Genomic DNA, 24,468 nt, shown 5'->3' with positions numbered 1-24,468 from the left:
CTAATGTTTGTAATCTTGAAATCTTAAATATAAGAGGCTGTACAAGTTACTGGGCTCTCATGTGTAGGCTAGTAAGAATTTTTTTTTTTCATCTTGTGGTGAATGTAGCTTTCCTGATGTAAAAGTCCTTAAGTTGCGGAAGATTTGTTATATATTTCGTATTTGTGTTTGATGTTTGCCTGACTTTAGCTTTTTGTTTCTCTCTCAGAAATGACTGCTGTCCACGCAGGCAACATAAACTTCAAATGGGACCCCAAAAGTCTAGAGATCAGGACTCTGGCAGTTGAAAGACTGTTGGAGCCTCTTGTTACACAGGTAAGAATCTGAAAGCAAATACATAGTTGTTGTAGCATGATTCCATAGCGGTAGGCCTGGATAACAAACACACAACAAGGTTATTTAGTTCAAAGCCTTTATTTGAGTGGTTGAGTTTAGGTTGATAGGACTTAGATGATTTGCCTCCACTACTAGTTAAATAATGATGCATGGATTCATTTAACCCTTTAGAAACACAGTTGCTACAATTTTTTTCAGTCTTATTGGCAGTAATAGGGGCTAGGGTTATATGGTACAACTTTCCAAATGTTTGCACTTTGCAGACATTTTCTTGATATCCTCTTTTCTTGGAAGGTATATCCAAGAAGGATGGGATATGGAGCCTTGACTAAGTCTCTTCACCCTGCTTAACATACCTTTCATTGTCTAGGATCAGTTAGCAGGTAATTTAATTTGAAGGTGTAGGTTTGGTATGTTCTGTTACAAACACAGACATCACAATGTGATGACATTTCATTAACTGTTAGCGACTAGCTATGCATTTTTAGTGTTTTGGAACAGTTTACTAGTATATGTGTGTGTGTGTGTGCGCGCATATGTGAAAGAGAGAAAGATAAATGAGATGTAGTGGCTTGTGCTATCTTTTTAAAAAACTCTATTCCAACTCATAAACTAGTATCATAAATAGTGTATATATATATACACACACACACACACACACACACACACACACACACATATACATACATACATACATATATATTTTAAAAATATATATGTAGAAGGGTGTGGTAAGACTCAGGAATACTTACTTTCTTGGAACCCATCTACTACAGCTCTCAGTAGGTCTTTTGTGTGGCGCGCTACACCAGTAACAAATCTTTAGTCATTTTCAACCTGAAGACCATCTGGTATTATATGTATTAATGATGGTTAATGTTCTGGGACTTAAAACACCATCACAATGGGCTACTTTGGGCAGTTGGTCCTTTCTTTCTTCAGGGCTTTACTAATTAATTGCTGAGATTTGTATGAATAAACTGAAAAGATTTCCAAGCAAATAATCATAAAACATTTGCACAGATTAGAAACAATCGAAAAATGTAACCTCCAGGTAAAGTTAAGTTCATTGTTAACCTTTTTCTGGAAGTTTTTTTTTTCTTGAGGAAGATTAGCCCTGAGCTAACTATTGCCAATACTCCTCCTTTTGCTGAGGAAGACTGGCCCTGAGCTAACATCCATGCCCATCTTCCTCTACTTTATACGTGGAACGCCTACCACAGCATGGCTTCTGCCAAGCCGTGCTGTGTCCGCACTCGGGATCCAAACCGGCGAACCCCAGGCCGCCAAGAAGCAGAACGTGCAAACTTAACCACTGCACCACTGGGCTGGCCCTGGAACTGATGACATGTAGTCGAGATGTCTAACTCATTTCTAATCCGTTGTTTTTGTTTTTTGGTGAGGAAGATTGGTCCTGAGCTAACACCTGTTGCTGATCTTCCTCTTTTTGCTTGAGGAGGAGTGGTCTTGAGCTAACATCTGTGCCCATCTTCCTCTATTTTTTGTATGTGGGTTGTCACCACAGTGTGGCTTGATGAGTGGTGGTTCTCCGCCCCTGGAATCTGAATCTGTGAACCTGGGCCACGAAGCGGAGCGCACGAATTTAACCACTATGCCACCGGGCTGCCCGTTTGAGTCTGTTTTTAATTTGTAAAATGATACTAAAAACCTAATGATCATGTTTGAGGAATTAAATATTTTATTTCTTACCTTACACGTTAAGATAGCTAAATTATCTTGGAAACTAGAGTGTCACTGCTGTATATCTTAAATATGCAGAAAGTTGTATGTTACTTGTTAATACTTAGTGGAATCTCATAAATGTGATGTTTCCTTTTGTTATCAATAATTTATTCTTGCTGTCTTTAAAGATATTAGCCTCTCTGTTATTTTCATTTTAATTAACTGCAGTTTAATTTTCAAAAATGAAACTTTTAGGTTACAACTCTGGTAAACACCAACAGTAAGGGGCCCTCTAATAAGAAGAGAGGTCGTTCTAAGAAGGCTCATGTTTTGGCTGCATCTGTTGAACAAGCAACTGAGAATTTCTTGGAGAAGGGGGATAAGATTGCAAAGGAGAGTCAGTTTCTCAAGGAGGAGCTCGTGGCTGCTGTAGAAGATGTTCGAAAACAAGGTAGGTCAATATTGCTTTTTATATAGAGAGAGGCAGTCCTTTCTAGAAAATTAATCCTTGAAGGTGACTTTTTGTGGTCAGTATTCTCATTCTTATGCGTGTCAGTTGCCCAGTACCTTATTTAGTTATTGGCATTGTATTAATTTGTACTGGCTTAAGTTTTAATCAGGAGAAATGCTAACAAAGGAACATCTATTTTGGAGAATGTGAAGCCACTTCTCTTGGGTGTTCCAAGTAATAGTTGAGTCTTAGAAATGTAACACAATTTGATAGGAAATAAATAGGGCAGAAGTTTACGTTTCATCCTATGTAATACCTCGTTTTAGTTGATGCTGAAGATATAGGGGTGATAACATGGAAAAATGTCCAACCATTATGAAAATACCCTAGAAATTGCCCTATTCTGTTAGACTAGTGTGTTAAATCAACCATGCCTATTTGCAGTGGTTTGGGTTTGAAATATATTAAGTCTGGGGTTAAAGGAATCATGTTTTGGAAAACTCAGAATTAATAAAAAGTGAAATGGTAACCCACAGTTTACCAGTAGTTACTATTAGAAAAACTGTCATCATTATGATGCTACAAGTGTGACAAGAGAACTTTAAATCTAGAAGATTAGTTTCTTGAAACTTGTAGTTTTGTGTTAAACTTCTGGTCCAACAGGAGGACTTCAACAGAGACATAGATTTTTGTAGGGCCATTGGATATCAGCGAGGTGAACTGAGCCCCTACTCTGTGCAGGGGTTTGCTTTCGCTGGTTTTTGGGAGAACCTCAGTGGATCTCTGATGGCTGACAGCAGTATGCATAGTGTATTGGAGTCTTATGTGAAATTCATCCTTGTGACAGTACCCACAAAGGGGCCATGAATTAAATGGAAATGCTGTCTCTAATTATTCTGAATTTTAACCTGAAAACCTTGAATGGTAAATATTTTTCTCAATTTTCAGGCTGAAGATAAATACTTCTAATACCGCAAATGAGATTATTTAAATTTTATAATACTAGCTGGGTGGATGTATTAGTTTCCTAGGGCTGCCATAAGATAAATTACTACAAACTTTGGGGCTCAGAACAACAGAAATTTATTTTCTCACAGTTCTAGGGGCCACATGTCTGAAATCAAGGTGTCAGCAGGGTTGATTCTTTCTTGGGGGCTCAGAGGAAGAATCTGTTCCATGCTCTCTCCTAGCTTGTGGTGGTTGCTGGCAGTCCTTGGTGTTCCTTGGCTTATAGACCCGTCACTTCAGTATCTGCCTTCATTGTCACATGACATTCTCCTTGGCTGTCGCTTTGTACAAATTTCCCTCTTAGAAGGACATCAATCATTGAATTAGGATCCACACTAATCCAATATGACCTCATCTTAACTTGATTATATCTGCAAAGACCCTATTTTCAAGTAAAGCCACATTCACAGGTTCTGGGTGGGCATGAATTTGTAGCTCTTCAACCCAGTAGAGTGGGTTTTGAATGAATTTATTTGAAAGCAGTTTAATTCTTCAGGTCAGGGCAATTTTTGAGCTTCCTGTTGAGGAAATCTCGTTGATTGTTACTTCATTGTCCTCTGTGAGAAAGTTTTGCTCTCCAGGCCTTCTTGCCTCCTATAAAGAAACTCACAATAATATTAATATGAATTTGGCCAAGTGTTCATTGAGTCTAGTGACTAAGATATTTATTTTCAAAATACAATTAATTGATGCAGGTAACTTTTTATTTCACTCTGTAAGTGTTCCTTGTTTCAGAAGTTTGATGCAGATGTATAGCAGTCGTAGTGCAATACATGCACCTTCCCCAAAATGCTCTCCCCCTCATTTTGAATGCATATCTAAATTTCTGTTTTCTTGTTTTTGTTTATATCTGAGAAAATCTTTTATGTGGCTCTGAATCATAAGTACTTGTCTGTCCTAGTCCAACTTTGCAGTTATTTATGATCATGATCTATTCACTGTAATTTGCCTCCTCCTTGGAAAAATCCACTAGAACAAACTGCTTCACATATCTGCTTCACATCATCATTACTGCATCAGATATGAAAAGCTAAGTGCCTTGCTTTTTTCTGTTGGCTTACTTTTTTCTTTGGAGAACTTAAATGGTGATGAAACCTCTCTCCTATCATAAATAGAACAAAATACATGTTATGAAAATGGTTAAGCTCAGATTCTTTAATCAGCCAAGCCTTGTTGGTTATGTTGTTGAAGCTGTTTATTGATCATTGGAAACCCTGTAGTGGCATTTAATATGTCGCAGATTCTTTGACACCCCTCCCTTAAAAGAGTCGAGCCTAACTTGAGCCTCTTGAATGTGTATAGAGACTCTCACTTCTGTAAGGAATAGAATTAGGGCTGGCCTGGTGGCGTGGTGGATAAGGTTGCACGCTCTGCTTTGGTGGCCCAGGGTTTTGTGGCTTTGGATGCTGGGCGCAGACATGGCACCTCTCATCAGGCCATGCTGAGGCGGCATCCCACATAGCACAACCAGAAGGACGTACAACTAGAATACACAAGTATGTACTGGGGGACTTTGGGGAGAAAAAGAAAAAATCTTTCAAAGAAGGAGTGGGCCAGATTTGACCCACAGGCTATAGTTAGCTGACCTCTGATCTAGGGTTTTCCCAGACTGTTAAAGATGTGAGCTTACTATGTTCAAAAAAGTATTTATTTATAACACTTTTGAGCCAAAATTCATACCTTCTATATCTTTGAGTTTGTACAAGTCCTGTGCTGTCTATGCAATCGTAATTAATAACCAGAGATTTGAATCTATACAGTTTTCAGCATAACTTAATTTCTCTCCGATTACATGAACAATAAACACAAACATTTGTGAATACACTAAAACATAACAACTGTCAGTGGGTAAAACATTCACATACCTAAATGCAGGGTCACTTTACCTCAAGGCCAGTGAAATGGCCAAGTGAGCCTCCTATGGTGGTTAGGAGCTAATTATTGATTTCATGGCATTCAAGTCCCTGTATCTGGGGGTTTCATTGTATTGCCAATCAGCCCAAACTAGTTGTTGAGTAACTACCTTATGGGGACTGAGGCATGCATGTGCTTCTTAGATGTGTTCTTTTCTCTTTTTGGGACCCTGCTGACCCCCCACTCTGATTAGATCATTCTTACCTTATACTTTTCCTTCCTAGCTCTTATCACAGTGGTAGTTAAATTATCACAGTTTTCCCTTCTCTAGGCTCCAGCAGGACAGGTTCTGTGCTTGTCTAGTGACTGTTCTCTGTGGTACCTGTTATGCTGCCTGGCCCATCATGGCACTTAAATGTTTAAGGAAGATAATCGACTATGTTCTCCAAGAACTGTGTGAGAAAAGGCTCTTGTCTCAAAAATTAAAATGAGTTTTCCTCCCCATTGCCAAATGCAAATACAGGGGTGGGTGGAGAATCTTTACTTTAAAAAAAAAATTGAGATAGAATTTATATAACATAAAATTCACAGTTTTAAAGTGTATAATTCCATGATTTTTATTGTGTTCACAGAGTTGTGCAGCTATCACCATTTTCTAATTCCAGAACATTTCATCACCCCAAAATTGTACCCATTAGCAGTCACTCCTCAAACCTATGTATTTTAGCAATACCTAGAAAAGAGTGTCTAAATGTATTTGGTGAATCCTTGAGTAGGGCTCTGATGAGAAAAAGAGGGCGCTTAGCTGGGTAGGGGACATCCAAGAGGCAGAGATGGGAAGGCCTAAATGAAACTTCTTTGAAAAAGGAGAGATGTTAAAAAAAGAGAACCAGCGATGGTAGGTTGGAAGTGGAGTAATGAGGGATAGCTTCTACTAGAACAGAGTTTTTTATCCATTAGTTAAAATTTACAGTTGGATTTCAAAGGCTGAGATCAGAGACTTGCTGCTGCATCAGTAACTTCTTCCCTACAGCTCACGTATCTAGGTGGATGAAGGAGAAGGCCCAAAGAAGCTGGGATACACCTTTATGTATTCCTGCACTGTCCTAATGATATTCTGCTCTGTAAAGGGGCCAAATAGATGATTGGTATACTGGGTGACAATGGATTTCCTGGGAGAAAGCTTGTGTCAGAGAAACCAGAGTGGGGAAAGGGCTGAGTGACCTCATGTGTATGGTCTCTGATGAAGACAGGCTGTCTTCTAGCAGATAGGAGGCTGTTTTTCCTATTTTGTCCCAGAGCTTGTAATCAGGACACATGGACATGAAAAGTAAATTAATAGCGTGAGTGGCATGCAAGGAATGGAGTGGAATAGAGGATAAGCATGGGATTGGAAGAGTTTCCTGAAGGTGCACTGGATTTTGAAAGGTGGAGGAAGGGAGAGGAAAAAGTCACTCAGGAAGGAAAAACAGCAGACTCTGCAAGATGTGCATGGGCGACAGTGAAGGTTGAAGGTCTTGACTGGAGAAGGGTGCTGGGAGGAGAGGTTAGGAGAAAAGCATTTGGAGCTAGAATTTAGAAGGTGGCTTGGAATGCCAGGTGAAGAAGGGAAGACTATCAGGGAAATGATAAAGAATCAGATAATTCTGTGGTTGGGATTCAGGTTTCCGTATATTTGACTATCTGTGGTTTCCGTATACTTGAATATCTGTAGTGACACAAGACTTGTACCCCTGGAACCAGCTTTTTCCAGCGTTGCCTTGTGTTTATTTAAAAAGCCTTTTCTCCTTAAACTGAAGTAGTTCTCCTTAATGTTGTTCCTGTTTTAAGAAGTTCTGCTATTTGGGCAACACAGAATATGAGGAAAAGTGGTGTTTGGGGAGATTAGTCTCTCAGCTATGTGCAGGAAGAGTTAAAGGGGTTGGGAGAGAGAGCCTAGAGGCAGGACCAACAGTCAGGAGACCACCACAGTGGTAGGGGGTGAGATGGAGCTATTAAGGAAGGGACTGCTGTAACAGACAATGGAAAAGGAGAATTGGCCAGATGTCATGCACGTTAACTGCCAGCTTGGCCTGTGCAAATGGCTGATCTTCTTTTTGATAAAACTGAGGATCTAGTATGTGAAAAATTTATCATGTGTAATAATTTATTTTCCTGTGACTTGAATCATGTAGGGTGTGTGTTGAGGCAGTGTGTACTACTAAAGGTGAATTACATAATTAGCATATTTTCCTCAGCTTAGAGTCGTTAAGATTCTGCTGTTCCAATTTTCAGTCAGGTTAAAAAAATTTTGATTACAATATTTTCTTCAGTGTTTATTTACACTAATAAAAAGTCAACTAACAGGTTATTTTATTTTTATTAACTTTTTATTTTGATTCATAGGAGTTGTAAAGATAGTACGGAGACATTCAGTATACCCCTTACCCATTTTCCCCCGATGGTTACATCTTATGGAACTATTGTACAATAGCAACACCAGGAAATTGACATTGGCACAAAATGTGTATATAATTCTCTGATTTTTATCACATGTGTAGATTTGTGTAACCACCACTGCAATCAAGATAAAGATCTATTCCATCACCACAAAGCTCTCCCTCATGCTACCCCTTTATAGTTGCACCCACACTGCTTACACTCCCCACCATCCCTAACCCTTGGCAACTAATCTGTCTTGGTCTCTAATTCTCTCATTTCAAGAATATTGTATAGGAGCTGGCCTGGTGGCATAATGGTTATGTTGGTGTGCTCCACTTCAGTGGCCTGGGGTTCACAGGTTTGGATCCTGGGCCTGGCCCTGCCCACTGCTCATCAAGCCATGCTGTGGCAGCATCCTATATACAAAATAAAGGAAGATTAGCATAGATGTTAGCTCAGGTACAATCTTCCTCACCAAAAAAATAAATAAATAAATAAAAAGAAATAATAAGAAAAAGAATATTGTATAAGTGGAATCATACAGTGTATGGCCTCTTGAGATTGGCTTTTTTTCACTCAACATGATGCACTTGAGAGCCATCCAAGTTGGTGTGTTTATCAATAGTTTGTGACTTTATTGCTAGATAGTATTCCGTGGATACTCTATGGTCTGGATAAGCTTGTCTTTTCATCTTCTTAACAAGTCTTTTGCATGGTAAAGGTTTTTAATTTTGATGAAGTCCAATTTATTGATTCCCTCTCACCCCAGTTTCTGGATCATGCTTTTGGTGTCATGTCTAAGAATTCTTCACCAAGCTTTAGCTCATGAAGATTTTCTCCTGTTTTCTTTTAAAAGTTTTGTAGTTTTACATTTTACATTTAAAGCTATAACTCATTTTGGGTTAAATTTTGCATAATGTGTGGGGTTTAGGTATATTTCATATTTTTTTCCCCATGGACATCCAGTTACTCCGGTATCATTTGTTGAGATTCTGCTAGAGATTGTATTGAATCTGTAGATTGCTTTAGGTCATATGGACTTTTTATTTTGCTTTTGTTTTTTTTTTCTTGACTATATAGACTTCACACTAGCTTTTTCTTTTGGTCTTTTAAAATGTTTTTTTTTATTGTAATTTGATGATTTTATTAATGTAGGGCTTTATATATCTATATCTCCTAGGTTTTTTTAAGTTGAGGTCATACTAGTTTACAACTTTGTGAAATTTCAGTTGTACCTTATTATTTGTCAGTCCCCATATAAGTGTACCCCTTTGCCCTTTGTGCCCATACCCCAGCACCTTTCCCCCTGGTAACCACCGAGCTGTTCTCTTTGTCTATGCATTTGTTTATCTTCCACATATGAGTGAAATCACATGATGTTTGTCTTTCTCTGTTTGGCTTATTTTGCTTAACATGATATCCTCAAGATCCATCCGTGTGGTTGCACATTGGATGATTTTGACTGTTTTTTTGTGGCTGAGTAGTATTCCATTGTGTGTTTGTATGTGTGTGTGTATATATACATATATAGATAGATAGATAGATATCTTTATCCAGTTGTCAGCCGATGGGTATTTGGGTTGCTTCCACATCTTGGCTATTGTGAATGATGCTGCAATGAACATAAGGGTGCATAAGTCTCCTTGAATGGTTGATTTCATGTTCTTTGGATACATACCCAATAGTGGGATAAGTGGGTCATATGGTATTTCAGTTATTAATTTTTTGAGAAATCTCTGTACTGCACCAGTTTGCATTCCCATCAGCAGTGTATGAGGGTTCCCTTTTCTCTACAACCTCTCCAACATTTGTTATTTTTTGTCTTGGTGATTATAGCCATTTCATTGGATCTAAAGTGATATCTTAGTGTAGTTTTGATTTGCATTTCCCTGATGATTAGTGATGTTGAACATCTTTTCATGTCCTTATTGGCCATCTGTATATCTTTGTAGAGATGGCTGTTCATATCCTCTGCTGATTTTTTGATTGGGTCATTTGTTTTTTTGTTGTTCAGTTGTGTGAGTTCTTTATATATTATGGAGAGTAACCCCTTGTCGGATATATGATTTGCAAATATTTTCTTTAAATTGATGGGTTGCCTTTTTGTGTTCTATTTTATTTCATTTTTGAAGGAAGATTGGCCCTGGGCTAACATCTGTGCCCATCTTCCTCTATTTTATGTGTGGGACAGCTGCCACAGCCTGGCTTGATGAGCGATGTGTAGGTCTGTGCCCGGGGTCCCAACTGGCAAACTCCGGGCTGCCGAAGTGGAACATGTGAACTTAACCACTGCACCACTGGGCTGGCCCCTGGTGGGTTGTCTTTTTGGAAGCTCTTTAGCCTGGTGAAGTCCAACCTGTTTGTTTTTTCTTTTGTTTAGCTTGTCCGAGTAGACATGGTATTTGAAAAGATCCTTTTAAGACTGACGTCAGAGTATACTACCTATATTTTCTTCTAGAAGTTTTATGCTTTCAGGTCTTACATTCAAGTCTTTGATCTATTTTGAGTTTATTTTTGTGTATGGCAAAAATAGTGGTCTACTTTCATTCTTTTGCATGTGGCTGTCCAGTTTTCCCAACATCATTTATTGAAGAGACTTTCCTTTCTCAATGATGTTCTTAGCACCTTTGTTGAAGATTAGCTGTTCGTAGATGTGTGGTTTTGTTTCTGGGCTTTCAGTTCTGTTCCGTTGATCTGTGTGCCTGTCTCTGTACCAGTACCACACTGTTTTGATTATTATAGCTTTGTAATAGTATATTTTGAAGTCAGAGATTGTGATGTCTCCACCTTTGTTCTTTTTTTCGGGATTGCTTTAGCTATTAGGAGTCTTTTTCTTGTCCCATATGAATGTTAAGATTCTTTGTTCTGATTCCGTGAAGAATGTCATTGGGATTGCATTGAATCTGTAGATTGCTTTGGTTAGTATGGACATTTTAACTATGTTTATTCTTCCAATCTGTGTGCATGGAATATCTTTCCAGTTCTTTATGTCATCATGTATTTCTTTGAGTAATGTCTTTTAGTTTCATTGTATAGGTCTTTCACCTCCTTGGTTAAATTTATTCCTAGGTATTTTATTCTTTTTGTTGAGATTGTAAATGAGGTTGTATTCGTTTTTTTTTTTTTTTTAAGGAAGATTAGCCCTGAGCTAACTGCTGCCAATGCTTTTCTGTTTTTGCTGAGGAAGGCTGGCCCTGAACTAACATCCATACCCATCTTCCTCTACTTTATATGTGGAATGCCTACCACAGCATGGCGTGCCAAGCGGTGCCATGTCTGCACCCGGGATCCATCCAAACTGGCAAACCCCGGGCCGCCAAATTGGAACGTGCACACTTAACCGCTGCACTGCTGGGCCAGCCGCGGGGTTGTATTCTTGAGTTCTCTTTCTGTTAGTTCGTTATTAGAGTATAGAAATGCAACTGATTTTTCTAAGTTGATTTTGTACCCTACAACTTTGCTGTAGTTGTTGATTATTTCTAATAGTTTTCCAATGGATTCTTTATGGTTTTCTGTATATAAAATCATGTCATTGCAAACAGTGAGAGTTTCACTATTTGAATTCTTCTTATTCCTTTTTTTTGCCTAATTGCTCTGGCCAAAACCTCCAGTGCTATGTTGAATATTAGTGGTGAAAGTGGGCATCCTTGTCTTGTTCCTGTTCTCAGAGGGATGGCTTTCAGTTTTTCCCCATTGAATATGATGTTGGCTGTGGGTTTATCATATAAGGCCTTTATTCTGTTGAGGTACTTTCCTTCTATACCCATTTTATCAAATGTTTTTTTATCATAAATTCATGTTGGATCTTGTCAAATGCTTTCTCTGTGTATATTGAGATGATCATGTGGGTTTTATTCTTTATTTTGTTAATGTGGTGTATCACATTGATTGATTTGAAGATGTTGCTGTGTCCCTGGTATAAATCCCACTTGATCATGGTGTATGATCTTTTTGATGTTTTGCTGTATTTGGATTGCCAGTGCTTTGTTGAGGATTTTTGCATCTGTGTTCATCAGTGATATTGGCCTTTAATTTTCCTTATTTGTATTGTTCTTGTCTGGCTTTGGCATCAGGGTGGTGCTGACCTTGTTGAATGTGTTAGGAATAGTTTTGTCTTCCCCACTTATTTGGAATAATTTGAGAAGGATAGGTATTAAATCTTCTTTGAATGTTTTGTATAATTCTTGAGAGAAGCTGTCTGGTCCTTTATTTTTGGGAGGTTTTTGCATACTGTTTCAATCTCTTTACTTGTGATTGGTCTATTCAGATTATTCTCGATTCAGCTTTGGGAGGTTGTAAGAGTCTAAGAGTTTACATATTTCTTCTAGATTTTGCAATTTGTTGGTATATAATTTTTCATAGTATTCTTTTATAATCTTTTGTATTTCTGTGGTATCTGTTGTAATTTCTCCTCTTTCATTTCTAATTTTATTTATTTAAGCTTTCTTTTTTTCTTAGGGAGTCTGGCTAAGGGTTTGTCAATTTTGTCTATCTTCTCAAAGAACCAGCTCTTTGTTTCATTGATCCTTTCTACTGTCTTTTTTGTTTCAATTTCATTTATTTCTGCTTTGATTTTTATTATTTTCCTCCTGCTGACTGTGGGCTTTGTTTGTTCTTTTTCTAATTCTGTTAGGTGTAGTTTGAGATTGCTTATTTGTTAAGGTAAGCCTGTATTGCGATGAATTTCCCTTTTAGGACCACTTTTACTGTGTCCAGTATGAATTAGTATGGTATGTTTTCATTTTCATTTGTCTCCAGATATTTTTTTATTTCTCCTTTAATGTCTTAAATGATCCATTGGTTGCTCAGTAGCGTGTTGTTTAGTCTCCACATCTTTGTCCGTTTCTCAGCTTTTTTCTTGTAGTTAATTTCTAGTTTCGCAGCATTATGGTTGGAAAAGATGCTTGATATTATTTCAGTCTTCTTAAATTCATTGAGACTTACCTTGTTTCCAAATGTATGGTCTGTCCTTGATAATGTTCCATGTGCACTTGAGAAGAGTGTGTATTCTACTGTTTTTAGATGAAGTGTTGTATATATATCTAAGTCCATCTGGTCTAGTTTTTGTTTAATTCCATTGTTTCCTTACTGACTTTCTGTCTGGGTGATGTATCCATTGATGTAAGTGGAATGTTGAGGTCCCCTACTATTGTGCTGTTGTTAATATCTCCTTTTAGGTTTGTTAATAGTTGCTTTATGTACTTTGCTGCTCCTGTGTTGGGTGTATAGATGTTTCTAAGTGTTATGTCCTCTTGGTGGAGTGTCCCTTTTATCATTATTCCATCTTGTGTTGTGAGTTTGTAGTTAAAATGACAAGATTGTAATTATTTTTCATGTTTCCTTCCGTTTATCTTTAATGTTACACTTGAGTGTTTGCTAACCTGTTCTGATGGATAGCTACAATTATCTTATTTTTTCTGTCTATTTATCTCCTTACCCAGGGCTTTGTAACCCCTTTCTTTTCTTTTTTTTTTTTTTAGGTATGAGGGCCTTCTTGAGGATTTCTGGGGTGGGGGTGGGGGTCTTGGTGTGATGAACTCCCTTAGTTTTGTTTATCTGGGAGAGTTTACTGTTTCATCATATCTGAAGGATGTTTTTGCTGGATAGAGTATTGTTGGCTGAAAGTTTTTGACTTTCAGAGTTTTGAATATATCATTTCACTCTCCTAGCCTGTAAGGCTTCTGCTGAGAAATCTGTTGAAAGTCTGATAGGGGTCCCTTGTAGAGTATTTTCTTCTGCATTGCTGCCCTTAGTATTTTTCTTTGTCATTGACTTTTGCCAGCTATGCTACTATGTGCCTTGCAGTAGGTCTTTTTACATTGATATAGTTAGGCAATCTGTTGGCTTCTTTAAGTTGCATTTCCACATCCTCCCCCAGGTTTGGGAAGTTCTCTGCTATTGTTCTTTTTCTCATACCTAAAAAAAAGAAAAGAAAAGAAAGGGGTTACAAAGCCCTGGGTAAGGAGATAAATAGACAGAAAAAATAAGATAATTGTAGCTATCCATCAGAACAGGTTAGCAAACACTCAAGTGTAACATTAAAGATAAACGGAAGGAAACATGAAAAATAATTACAATCTTGTCATTTTAACTACAAACTCACAACACAAGATGGAATAATGATAAAAGGGACACTCCACCAAGAGGACATAACACTTAGAAACATCTATACACCCAACACAGGAGCAGCAAAGTACATAAAGCAACTATTAACAAACCTAAAAGGAGATATTAATATTTTTTGAACAAGCTTTCTGCTCCATTCTCCTTCTCTTCTCCCTCTGGAATACCTATAATCCTTATGTTGCATTTTCTAATCAAATTGTATATTTCTTGGAGAATTTCTTCATTTCTTTTGAGTCTTAGTTCTCTCTCCTCCTTGATCTGAAGCAGTTCTATATTGCTGTCCTCAGTATTGCTGATTTGTTCCTCCATAATATCAGCTCTATTGTTCAGGGAATCCATATTCTTCTTTACTCATCCATTGTGTTTTTCATCTCCAATATTTCTGATTGGTTCTTTATAGTTTCAATCTCTTTTGTGTAGAAGTTTCTGAATTCATTGAACTGTCTATCTGCATTTTCGTCTAACTCGTTGAGATTTTTATGATAGCTATTTTCACTTCTCTGTCATTTAGGTCATAGATTTCTGTGCCTTCAAGATTGATTTCTGGGTACTTGTCATTTTCCTTCTGGCCTGGAGATTTCATATATTTTTTTATACTGCTAGATGGAGTGGATTTGTGCTTCTGCATAGTAGTAGTATTTGATCGCTGCTTCCACCTGCTGCCACTGGCTGGGAGTCAAGAGCTGTGTATTCTGAGCCTGCTGTGATTCATGGATCAGCTCCCAGCCACTGCTTTTCTGCCTGCTTAACTGGGGTGCTGGGTCGGGGGGAGGGGCACTTTCTTTCTCCTGTGCAATCTCAGGGGTTTGTTGCTCTGCCCTCTTGGTCCGCTCTCCTGGGCTGTTAGCTCGATGTACACTGCTGTGATAGCTAGTCACCTCTGTGTGGGGCTTTTCCCTGGGCTGTGAGGGACCTCAGAGAGAGATGGTGTTCCTGTGGAGGGCCCCCCCTTCCCTCCTGGAGCTGCGTGCAGTCCCTGGGTTGCTGCACTTTGAGAGGAAGAGAAGATTTCTCTACCTCGTTCCAGTTCCTTGGGGGTGGTGGGTGGGGATTCCAGCACCCCTACCTTCAGACGTATGGCTGCATATGTCTCTCCGATGTCTGTTGTGTTGTGTGGATGTCCTCTATTAGAATATAAACGTCCTTTCCGTTGTGTCTTAGAGGGGAAAGCTCACTCTGCCATGATGCTGACATCATTCTAACACTAGCTTTTTGGTGATATGGATATTTTAACCATGTTAATTCTCCCAGTCCATGAGTGTGAAATATCTTTCCATTTCTTTCTGTCTTCTTTGATTTCTTTCAGTGATTGGTTAAATTTATTCCTAGGTATTTTATTCTTTTAGTTGTGATTATAAATGAGATTGTCTTTCTGCTAGTTTGTTATTAATGTATAGAAATGTAGCTGATTTTTGTATGTTTGTTTTGTACCCTGAAACTTTACTGTGTTTGTTAATTATTTCTAGTAGTTTCTTGGTGGATTCTTCGGTATTTTCTATATATAAGAATCATGTTATCTGCAAATAGTAACACTTTTACTTTTTCCTTCCCAGTTTGGATTCCTTTTATTTCTTTTTCTTGCCTAATTGCTCTGGCTATGACTTCTAACACCATGTTGACTAAGAGTGGTGATAGTGGGCCTCCTGTTTTGTTCCTCTTCTTAGAGGGATAGCCTTCAATCTTTTCACTGTTGAGTGTAATGTTAGCTGTGGGTTTGTCATATATGACTTTATTATGTTGAGGTACTTTGTTTCTGTACCTACTTTATTGAGAGTTTTTATCATAATTGGATGCTGAATCTTGTCAAATACTTTTTCTGCATCTGTTGAGATGATCATGTGATTTTTATTCTTTTTTTTTTTTTTGAGGAAGATTAGCCCTCAGCTAACTACTGCCAGTCCTCTTTTTTTTTGCTGAGGAAGCCTGGCCCTGAGCTAACGTCCGTGCCCATCTTCCTCTACTTTATATGTGGGACGCCTACCACAGCATGGTGTGCCATGCTGTGCCATGTCTGCACCGGGATTCGAACTGATGAACCCCAGGCTGCCAAGAAGCAGAACGTGCGAACTTAACCGCTGCGCCACCGGGCCAGCCTCCATGACTTTCATTCTTCATTTTGTTAATGTGGTGTATCACATTGATTTGTGGATGTTGAACCATCTTTGCATCCGTGTCATAAATCCCACTTGATCATGGTGTCTGAAACTTTTAATGTAATCAATTTGCTAATATTCTGTTGAGGATTTTTGCCTCTGTATTCTTCAGCGATATTGGCCTATAATTTTCATGTTTTTTGCTTCGTTTTGCTTTGTGAGGAAGATTTGCCCTGAGCGAACATCTGTTGCTCATCCTACTGTTTTTTTTTTGCTTGAGGAAGATTAGCCCTGAACTAACATCTGCACCAATGTTCCTCTTTTTGCTTGAGGAAGATTGTTGCTGAGCTAAGATCTGTGCCAGTCTTCCTCTATTTTATGTGGGATGCTGCCACAGCATGACTTGATGGGTGGTGCTAGGTCTGTACCCAGGATCCAAACTTGTGAACCCTGGGCTGCTGAAGTGGAGCATATGAACTTAACCACTGTGCCACTGGGCTGGCCCCAGTCGTCTTCTACTTTGAATGTGAGATGCCTCCACAGCATGACTGATGAGGGGAGTAGGCCCATACCCAGGATCTGAACCCATGAACCTGGGCTGCTGAAGTGGAGTGTGCAGAACTTTAACCACTCAGCCACTGGGCTGGCCTCCTAATTTTCCTTTCTTGTCTGTAGTTGTCTGGTTTTGCTATCAGGGTAATGTTGACCTCATAAAATGAATTAGGAAGTGTCCCTTCCTCTTAAATTTTTTGGAAGAATTTGAGAAGGATAGGTATTAATTCTTCTTTGAATGTTTGGTAGAATTCACCAGAGAAGCTGTTTGGTCCTGGAGTTTTGTTTTTTGGGAGGTTTTTGATTAGTGGTTCAGTCTCTTTACTAGTGATTGGTCTATTCAGATTTTCTGTTTCTTCTTGATTTAGTTTTAGAAGGTGGTATAATTCTAAGAAATGTCTATTTCTTCTAAGTTATCCAATTTGTTGGTGTATAGCTTTTCATAGTATTCTCCTATAATGCTTTGTATTTCTGTTGTTTCCATTGTATTTTCTCCTTTTCATTTTTGATTTTGTTTGAGCCTTATCACTTTTTTCCTTAGTGAGTCTAGCTAAGGGTTTGCCAATTTTATTTATCTTTTCAAAGAACCGGCTCTCAGTTTCATTGATCTTTTCTGTTGTCCTTTTTGTTCTATTTCTTTTATTTCCACTCTGATTTTTATTTGTTGAAAAATTTGTTTTTTCTGCATTGAATTGCTTTTGCACACTTGTTAAAAATTGATCAGCTGTACTTGTGTGGGAGTATTTCTGGATTCTCTGTCTTTTTCCATTGATCTATATGTCTGTCCCTCTGCCAATACCACATAGTATTTATTGCTGTAGCTATATGAGTTGGGTAGAGTGATTCTTCTCACTTTATTATTTTTCTAAATTGTTTTAGCTATTCTTGTTCTTTAACTTTTCTATGTAAGTTTTAGCTAATCTTGTCTATATATACAAAAAATCTGAGATTGTGATAGGAATTACATTTAACTTGTAATCAATTTGGGGAGAATTGATATTTTTACTATAATGAGTCTTCCAATTCATGAACAAAATATCTTTCCATCTATTTAGATCTTTTGTGAATTCTTTCATCAGTGTTTAGCAAAAAAGTCCTGTGTCTGTTTTCTTAGATTTATACTATTTCAGTTTTTAAAAAATTAAAATAGTATTTTATATTTATTTAATTTTATATTCCCTTTCAGGTCTTTGGCTACATGCATATGCATTTTACCCTAGTGTTAATTCTAGCTTTGATATCAGTTTATTATTTTCTGTTTAAAAATGTAACTCTAGTTAGAGACATTTTTTTTTTGTTTTTTTAATTTTATTTTTCCCTTTTTCTCCCCAAGGCCCCCTGGTACATAGTTGTATATTCTTCATTGTGGGTCATTCTAGTTGTGGCATGTGGGATGCCCCCTCAGTGTGGTTTGATGAGCAGTGCCACGTCCGCTCCCAGGATTCGAACCAACGAAACACTGGGCCGCCTGCAGCGGAGCGTGCAAACTTAACCACTTGGCCACGGGGCCAGCCCCTAGTTAGAGACATTTTTGATGAGTTAGTGTAACCTTGGAATTTATAATCTTTTTTTTGCTGCGGAAGAGTCACCCTGAGCTAACATCTGTTGCCAATCTTCCTCTCTTTGCTTGAGGAAGATTAGCCCTGAGCTAACATCTGTGCTAGTCTTCCTCTATTTTGTATGTGGGTTCCCGCCACAGCATGGCTGATGCTGACTGGTATAGGTCTGTGCCCGGGAACCAAACCTGGGCTGCTGAAGCAGAATGTGCTGAACTTAACCACTAGGCCACAGGGCCAGCCCCAGAATTTATAATCTTTAGAACTACATACTTTCTATTGCATCATTTCCCTCTTATTGGAACTTAAAGGTTGTCTTTATGTTTTTTTATTTTTTTTATTTTTTTATTGAGTTATTGATAGGTTACAATCTTGTGAAATTTCACTTGTACATTAATGTTTGTCAGTCATGTTGTAGGTGCACCACTTCACCCTTTGTGCCCACCCCCCACCCCACCTTTCCCCTGGTATCCACTAAACTGTTCTTGGTCCATAGTTTTAAATTCCTCATATGAGTGGAGTCATACACAGATTATCTTTCTCTTGCTGGTTTATTTCACTTAACATAATTCCCTCAAGGTCCATCCATGTTATTGCAAATGGAATGATTTTGTTCTGTTTTGCAGCTGAGTAGTATTCCATTGTATATATGTACCACATCTTCTTTATCCATTCGTCTGTTGATGGGCACTTAGGTTGCTTCCACGTCTTGGCTATTGTAAACAGTGCTGCAATAAACATTGGGGTGCACAGGACTTTTGGGATTGCTGACTTCAGGCTCTTTGGATAAATACCCAGTAGTGGGATGGCTGGATCGTATGGTAGTTCTATTTTTAGTTTTTTGAGGAATCTCCATACTCTTTTCCATAGTGGCTGCACCAGTTTGCATTCCCACCAGCAGTGTATGAGGGTTCCTTTTTCTCCGTAACCTCTCCAACATTTGTTGCTATTGGTTTTAGATATTTTTGTCATTCTAAAGGGTGTAAGGTGATATCTTAGTGTAGTTTTGATTTGCATTTCCCTGATGATCAGCGATGATGAGCATCTTTTCATGTGCCTATTGGCCATCAGTATATCTTCTTTGGAGAAATGTCTGTTCATGTCTCCAGCCCATTTTTTGATTGGGTTGTTTGATGTTTTGTGATTGAGTTGCGAGAGCTCTTTATATATTAAGGATATTAAGCCTTTGTCAGATATATGACTTGCAAATATTTTTTCCCAGTTAGTGGGTTGTTTTTTTGTTTCAATCCTGTTTTCATTTGCCTTGAAGAAGCTCTTTAATCTGATGAAGTCCCATTTGTTTATTCTTTCTATTGTTTCCCTTCTCTGAGAAGGCATGGTGTCCGAAAAGATCCTTTTAATACTGATGTCAAAGAGTGTACTGCCTACGTTTTCTTCCAGAAGCCTTATGGTTTCAGGTCTCACCTTTAGGTCTTTAATCCATTTTGAGTTTATTTTGGTGAATGGTGAAAAAGAATGGTCAGTTTTCATTCTTTTACATGTGGCTTTCCAGTTTTCCCAGCACCATTTGTTGAAAAGACTTTCTTTTCTCCATTGTATGCCCTCAGCTCCTTTGTCAAAGATAAGCTGTCCATAGATGTGTGGTTTTATTTCTGGGCTTTCAATTTTCTTCCATTGATCTGTGCACCTGCTTTTGTACCAGTACCATGCTGTTTTGATTACTGTAGCTTTGTAGTATGTTTTGAAGTCAGGGATTGTGATGCCTCCCGTTTTGTTCTTTTTTCTCAGGATTGCTTTAGCAATTCGGGGTCTTTTGTTGCCCCATATGAATTTTAGGATTCTTTGTTCTAATTCTGTAAAGAATGTCCTTGGGATTCTGATTGGGATGGCGTTGAATCTGTAGATTGCTTTAGGTAGAATGGACATTTAAACTATGTTTATTCTTCCAATCCACGTACATGGAATGTCTTTCCATCTCCTTATGTCATCATCCAATTCTCTCAGAAAGGCCTGGTAATTTTCATTATATAGGTCCTTCACTTCCTTAGTTAAATTTACCCCAAGGTATTTTATTCTTTTTGTTGCGATTGTGAGTGGTATTGTATTCTTGAGTTCTTTTTCTGTTGGTTCATTACTGGAGTATAGAAATGCTACTGATTTATGCAAATTGATTTTATACCCTGCAACTTTGCTGTAGTTGTTGATTACTTCTAACAGTTTTCCAATGGATTCTTTGGGGTTTTCTATATATAAGAGGTTGTCTTTATGTTTTTGATATAAATAATGCTGTAGTAAGTGAATACTATGTACATACAGTGTTTTCCTTTTCTTAAAAGGAATTATATCCATAAGATGCATTTCCAGGAGTAGGAATGTAGGTGCACAGGTCTTTTTTAGAAATTAAAGTATAATTTATATACAACAAAGTGTACAATTCAGTCTATGGTTTGATGAAGTTTTACAAATATATATACCTGTGTAACTTAGATTCAGAAAGTTTCCTCAGGGACCTAGGTTTTGGGGCTTTTAAAATGTATTCCTAAATTATTCTCTAGTAGGGTTATATCTTCGGTTTTCTAATGTTCGTATAACCTTACCAATTACAAGTTACAGAAACTCAACTCATACTTATTTAAGCAGAATGGGAGTTTATGGGCCTTTGTAATTGAGAATTCCGGGAGTAGATCCTGAGTTCAGGCACCCGTAGATGTGACTGACTGAAAGAATGTGAGGCTTTCTTCATCACTTTGCTGCAGGTATTTCAGTGTACCTTTATTTTCATATGTACACATTGTACAAGATGCTCACGTATAGTTTGAGGTGGTCATCCTAGTTTTGTTATCTCAGCAGAAAAAGAACTTTTCTTCCTCAGTGTCTGTGTCTTAGTCATAGAGGGGACTAACTAGCTTTGCTTGGGTCATGCTCAGCAGTGAAGCAGATCTAGTGATTAGCTAGCATGGCTCACATGTTCATCACAGGACAAATAATGGGAGAGTTCTTCAAAGTAACAAGAGGTATAATAAAATGATGTGGAACAGAAACAAATTATCCTTCTTGACAAGTAAGGGATACTCCATTAAAATTTTTTGCTGTCTTTATAGGTGTAAAGTGCTACTTTGTGTTAAAAAAAATTGCATTATTTGGAGGTAACTGCTTTTGGCCATTTCTTCGTGCTTGTTTTTTTTTCCTTTCCTTCCCTACCCTCCCCCTCCCCCTACTTCTCCTCCCTCTTCCCTTCCCTTTGAGGAAGATTAGCCCCGAGCTAACCTCTGCCACCAGTCCTCCTCTTTTTGCTAAGGAAGATTGGCCCTGAGCTAACATCCATGCCCATCTTCCTCTATTTTATATGTAGGACACTTGCCACAGAATGGCTTGATAAACTGTGCATAGGTCTGCACCCGGGATCTGAACTGGCAAATGCTGGGTTGCCAAAGCAAAACGTGCAAACGACCACTGTGCCACCGGGCTGGCCCCTGTGGTTGTTTATTAATATATCTGAAATATCATGGTGCTTGTGAGAACCCCTTGGGCAGTGATAGATATCTATAAAATAAGTGCTCTTTTGATTGTTGAAGCCCTTTTATTTTTCTTATTGATTGGAATTCTACCAGATTTTCAAGATTGAGATATAGTTGATTGGGCCGAAGGTGCTAATCTTTTAGATTTCCATCACTAATCTGTTGATATTGTGGAAGTAGAATTAACTTGGATTTGAAAATCAACATGATTGTGTGTCTGTAAGGGTTTTAATGATGGGACAAGATTTATGGTAGTCCTGGAAAAGGTTGTTGAATTCTATTGAATAGAGCAAGGATTACAGCTAAAGCCAGTGACTTTGACTGCCTACCAGACCATTTGGTTTTTTTTTTTTTTAAATCCAGCTTTTTTTTTTATTTTTTTTAAGATTTTATTTTTTCCTTTTTCTCCCCAAAGCCCCCCGGTATATAGTTGTGTATTCTTCGTTGTGGGTTCTTCTAGTTGTGGCATGTGGGACGCTGCCTCAGCGTGGTCTGATGAGCAGTGCCATGTCCGCACCCAGGATTCGAACTAACGAAACACTGGGCCGCCTGCAGCGGAGCGCGCGAACTTAACCACTCGGCCACGGGGCCAGCCCCCAGACCATTTGGTTTTGATTGCCATACCACTAACCACAGCTGGTTACCTCTCATGTCTGTGCTGTTACTCACATGGTGGACAACATGGAAACCTTTGGATAATTCATTACAGCCTCTTCTCCAATTTTGAAAAAGCATTTAATAGTGGCACCTACATACCCCATCTCCCTAAATGGCTAGAAGGTGAAAATAGAGTAAATTCTTTTACTAAATATCCTTGTCCAATAAATCGGAAGTAAACACTTTAATGTTTGTCTTGTAGTTTCTCCTCTTTCACGTCTATGTATGTTTAGGCAATATTTGTCTTAAGATTTCTTTGGACGCTTTTCTTTACAAGTTCTGACTTGTGGATCATTATTCCAATTCAGGTAAGTTTTTATTATAGTGCAAGTGCATTGTCCTTGAGTAGGAGTGGAACTTCATCTTATTGAGAGCAGTCAGTGTTGTTCAATACTGGGTCTCAATCATTAAAGGAACCATGTTTTCTGTAGAAAGTGTCTTGTCATTTTTAGAGCATGAAAGCAGTATTTATTGGTCTACTAAAACAATAGAGTTGAAACTGTTGAGTTTGCTGGCATCTGCGCAATCTTAGCAGCTGTAGTTGATTGGTGAGCATATTCTGTAATGGTCTTGTTGCACAGATATCTTCTCAGCTTTTTTAAATCTTGAAAGCACCCAGTCAGATAAAACTGATGGTCTCTTAGGACATTGTCATGAAGAGGGGATAGGCAATGAGGGTTTTTAATTGATATTGAGACATTCTATTTATTTATCTCAGTAGTGAAATTGAGGACATAGATGCCATCTTCCTTGGTATGGCTTGAATGATTGGTGTATAGGGAGAAAATATGTATACACACACATAATGAAGAAGTGTATGTGTGCACATATATATGTGTATATATACGTGTGTGTGTGTGTATATATATATATACACACTTTTTTTCCCCATTGTGAATTGTGGCAAAGCAATTTTAAGGAAAATAATGATGTGTTTTAACCCTGACGAAAGGATATTGAGCACAAGCTGTCAGGCTCTTGAGGCATAATTTTCTCCCTGGCAACTGACTAGAGTCGGGTTGAAGAGGGTGAAAATTGGTCTCCTGTCCGGTGCAGGTGTTGACAGCTTCAGACTAATGTACCCACATCTAATATAGGCAGCTTGGAAGATAGATGTTAAAAGGCAGATGTGATCAGGACAAAGCAACTGTCAGTGATTGTTTTCAAGTAGGGTTTGAGAGGTAGACAGAAGATGGAGTGGAGTCTGGATTTGCTAAATTCATGGTGTGAAGACTTGAAACATAGCTTTGAGGAGCTTTGTGTGGGTGTGTGTGAGAGATTGCATTTTAATTTGTCTGATCTTGTTCATGTGGTTTTAATCAGGCTGGGATCATGAGCTTGATATTATATATGGGCTCTTTAATTTTTCGCAGGATAAAAATGACAAACAAGTATTCCTACCCTGAAATGTTGACTGTGGGTTTCAAAAAGTGTTAATAATGATGCTCTAGAAGAGCAATAGCAGAGAAACATTTAACATTTTGAAAGAGATTAAAATTAAGTTAATTAGATTTTCAGATTAGTGTGATCACTTTCTTCATTAAATCTAAGAAGAAATCAGCTCATTTTTCTCATACTCTTGCTTTGAGTTCTAGCTTTTCATTTGTTTCCTGTCTTTTCCCCTTGCCATCTTGGTACATTTTTTATCCTGTTTTCTCCTCTCATTGTTGTGGATATCTCTTTTCATGTGATTCTCTGATGGCTGGCCTGTTATTAGAAGTGCTCCCACTCCAATTCCTACCCTTCATATGTTCCTCAAGACCGTGATTAATTTAAAACTTGTTCTTTATTGACCCCCCATTTCTCCACTCTCACCATTTAATCCATTTTCTCTAGCTCTTCATTTAACTAGAGCAGGAAAAGCAAAATATAAATTTCAAAAAATCATTAACTGGTTGTCATCTGAGTGTTTTATGTCTTAAAGTTGTCTGTCTGACTTAAACTGTATGTCTCTGGGGTAGAAGCTCTATTTTCTTTGACTTGGGATGTGTCAAGGATGCTGTCTGCTTCTGGATCACTAACCTTGTGTGAGCATATGCTGCTTTGCAGTGACTTGGGTTCTGGTGTAGCCAGTTTGGAAGTGAGGAAAGGAGAATGAAGTTATTAAATTCTAATGTTTCTTGTCATTTTGAAATTGCTCCTCTTTTTTTTTTTTAAAGTCTATCTTGTTAAACTCACAAAAATAAATAACACTGACCAGGATAATAATACTTTTATGTTACACTGGGTAATATAATTTCCTGAATATATAT

General features: G+C 38.1%; 1 protein-coding gene across 15 annotated transcripts in view; it reads left to right on the top strand.

Moving 5' to 3' along the window:
• Nucleotides 1-24,468, top strand: part of CTNNA1 (catenin alpha 1) — a 313,987-nt gene that overhangs the window by 156,887 nt on the left and 132,632 nt on the right. For all 15 annotated transcript variants that reach the window (XM_070570709.1, XM_070570717.1, XM_008520797.2 and 12 more), the window contains 2 exons: nucleotides 209-315; nucleotides 2,275-2,470. In XM_070570709.1, the coding sequence (XP_070426810.1) occupies nucleotides 209-315; nucleotides 2,275-2,470 (303 nt within the window). The remainder of the gene's footprint in view (nucleotides 1-208; nucleotides 316-2,274; nucleotides 2,471-24,468) is intronic.

This window comes from Equus przewalskii, chromosome 13, assembly GCF_037783145.1.
Source record: "Equus przewalskii isolate Varuska chromosome 13, EquPr2, whole genome shotgun sequence".
Classification (NCBI taxonomy): domain Eukaryota; kingdom Metazoa; phylum Chordata; class Mammalia; order Perissodactyla; family Equidae; genus Equus; species Equus przewalskii.
The sequence above is the reverse complement of the archived record's forward strand: the minus strand, read 5'-3'. Positions and strand labels throughout refer to the sequence as shown.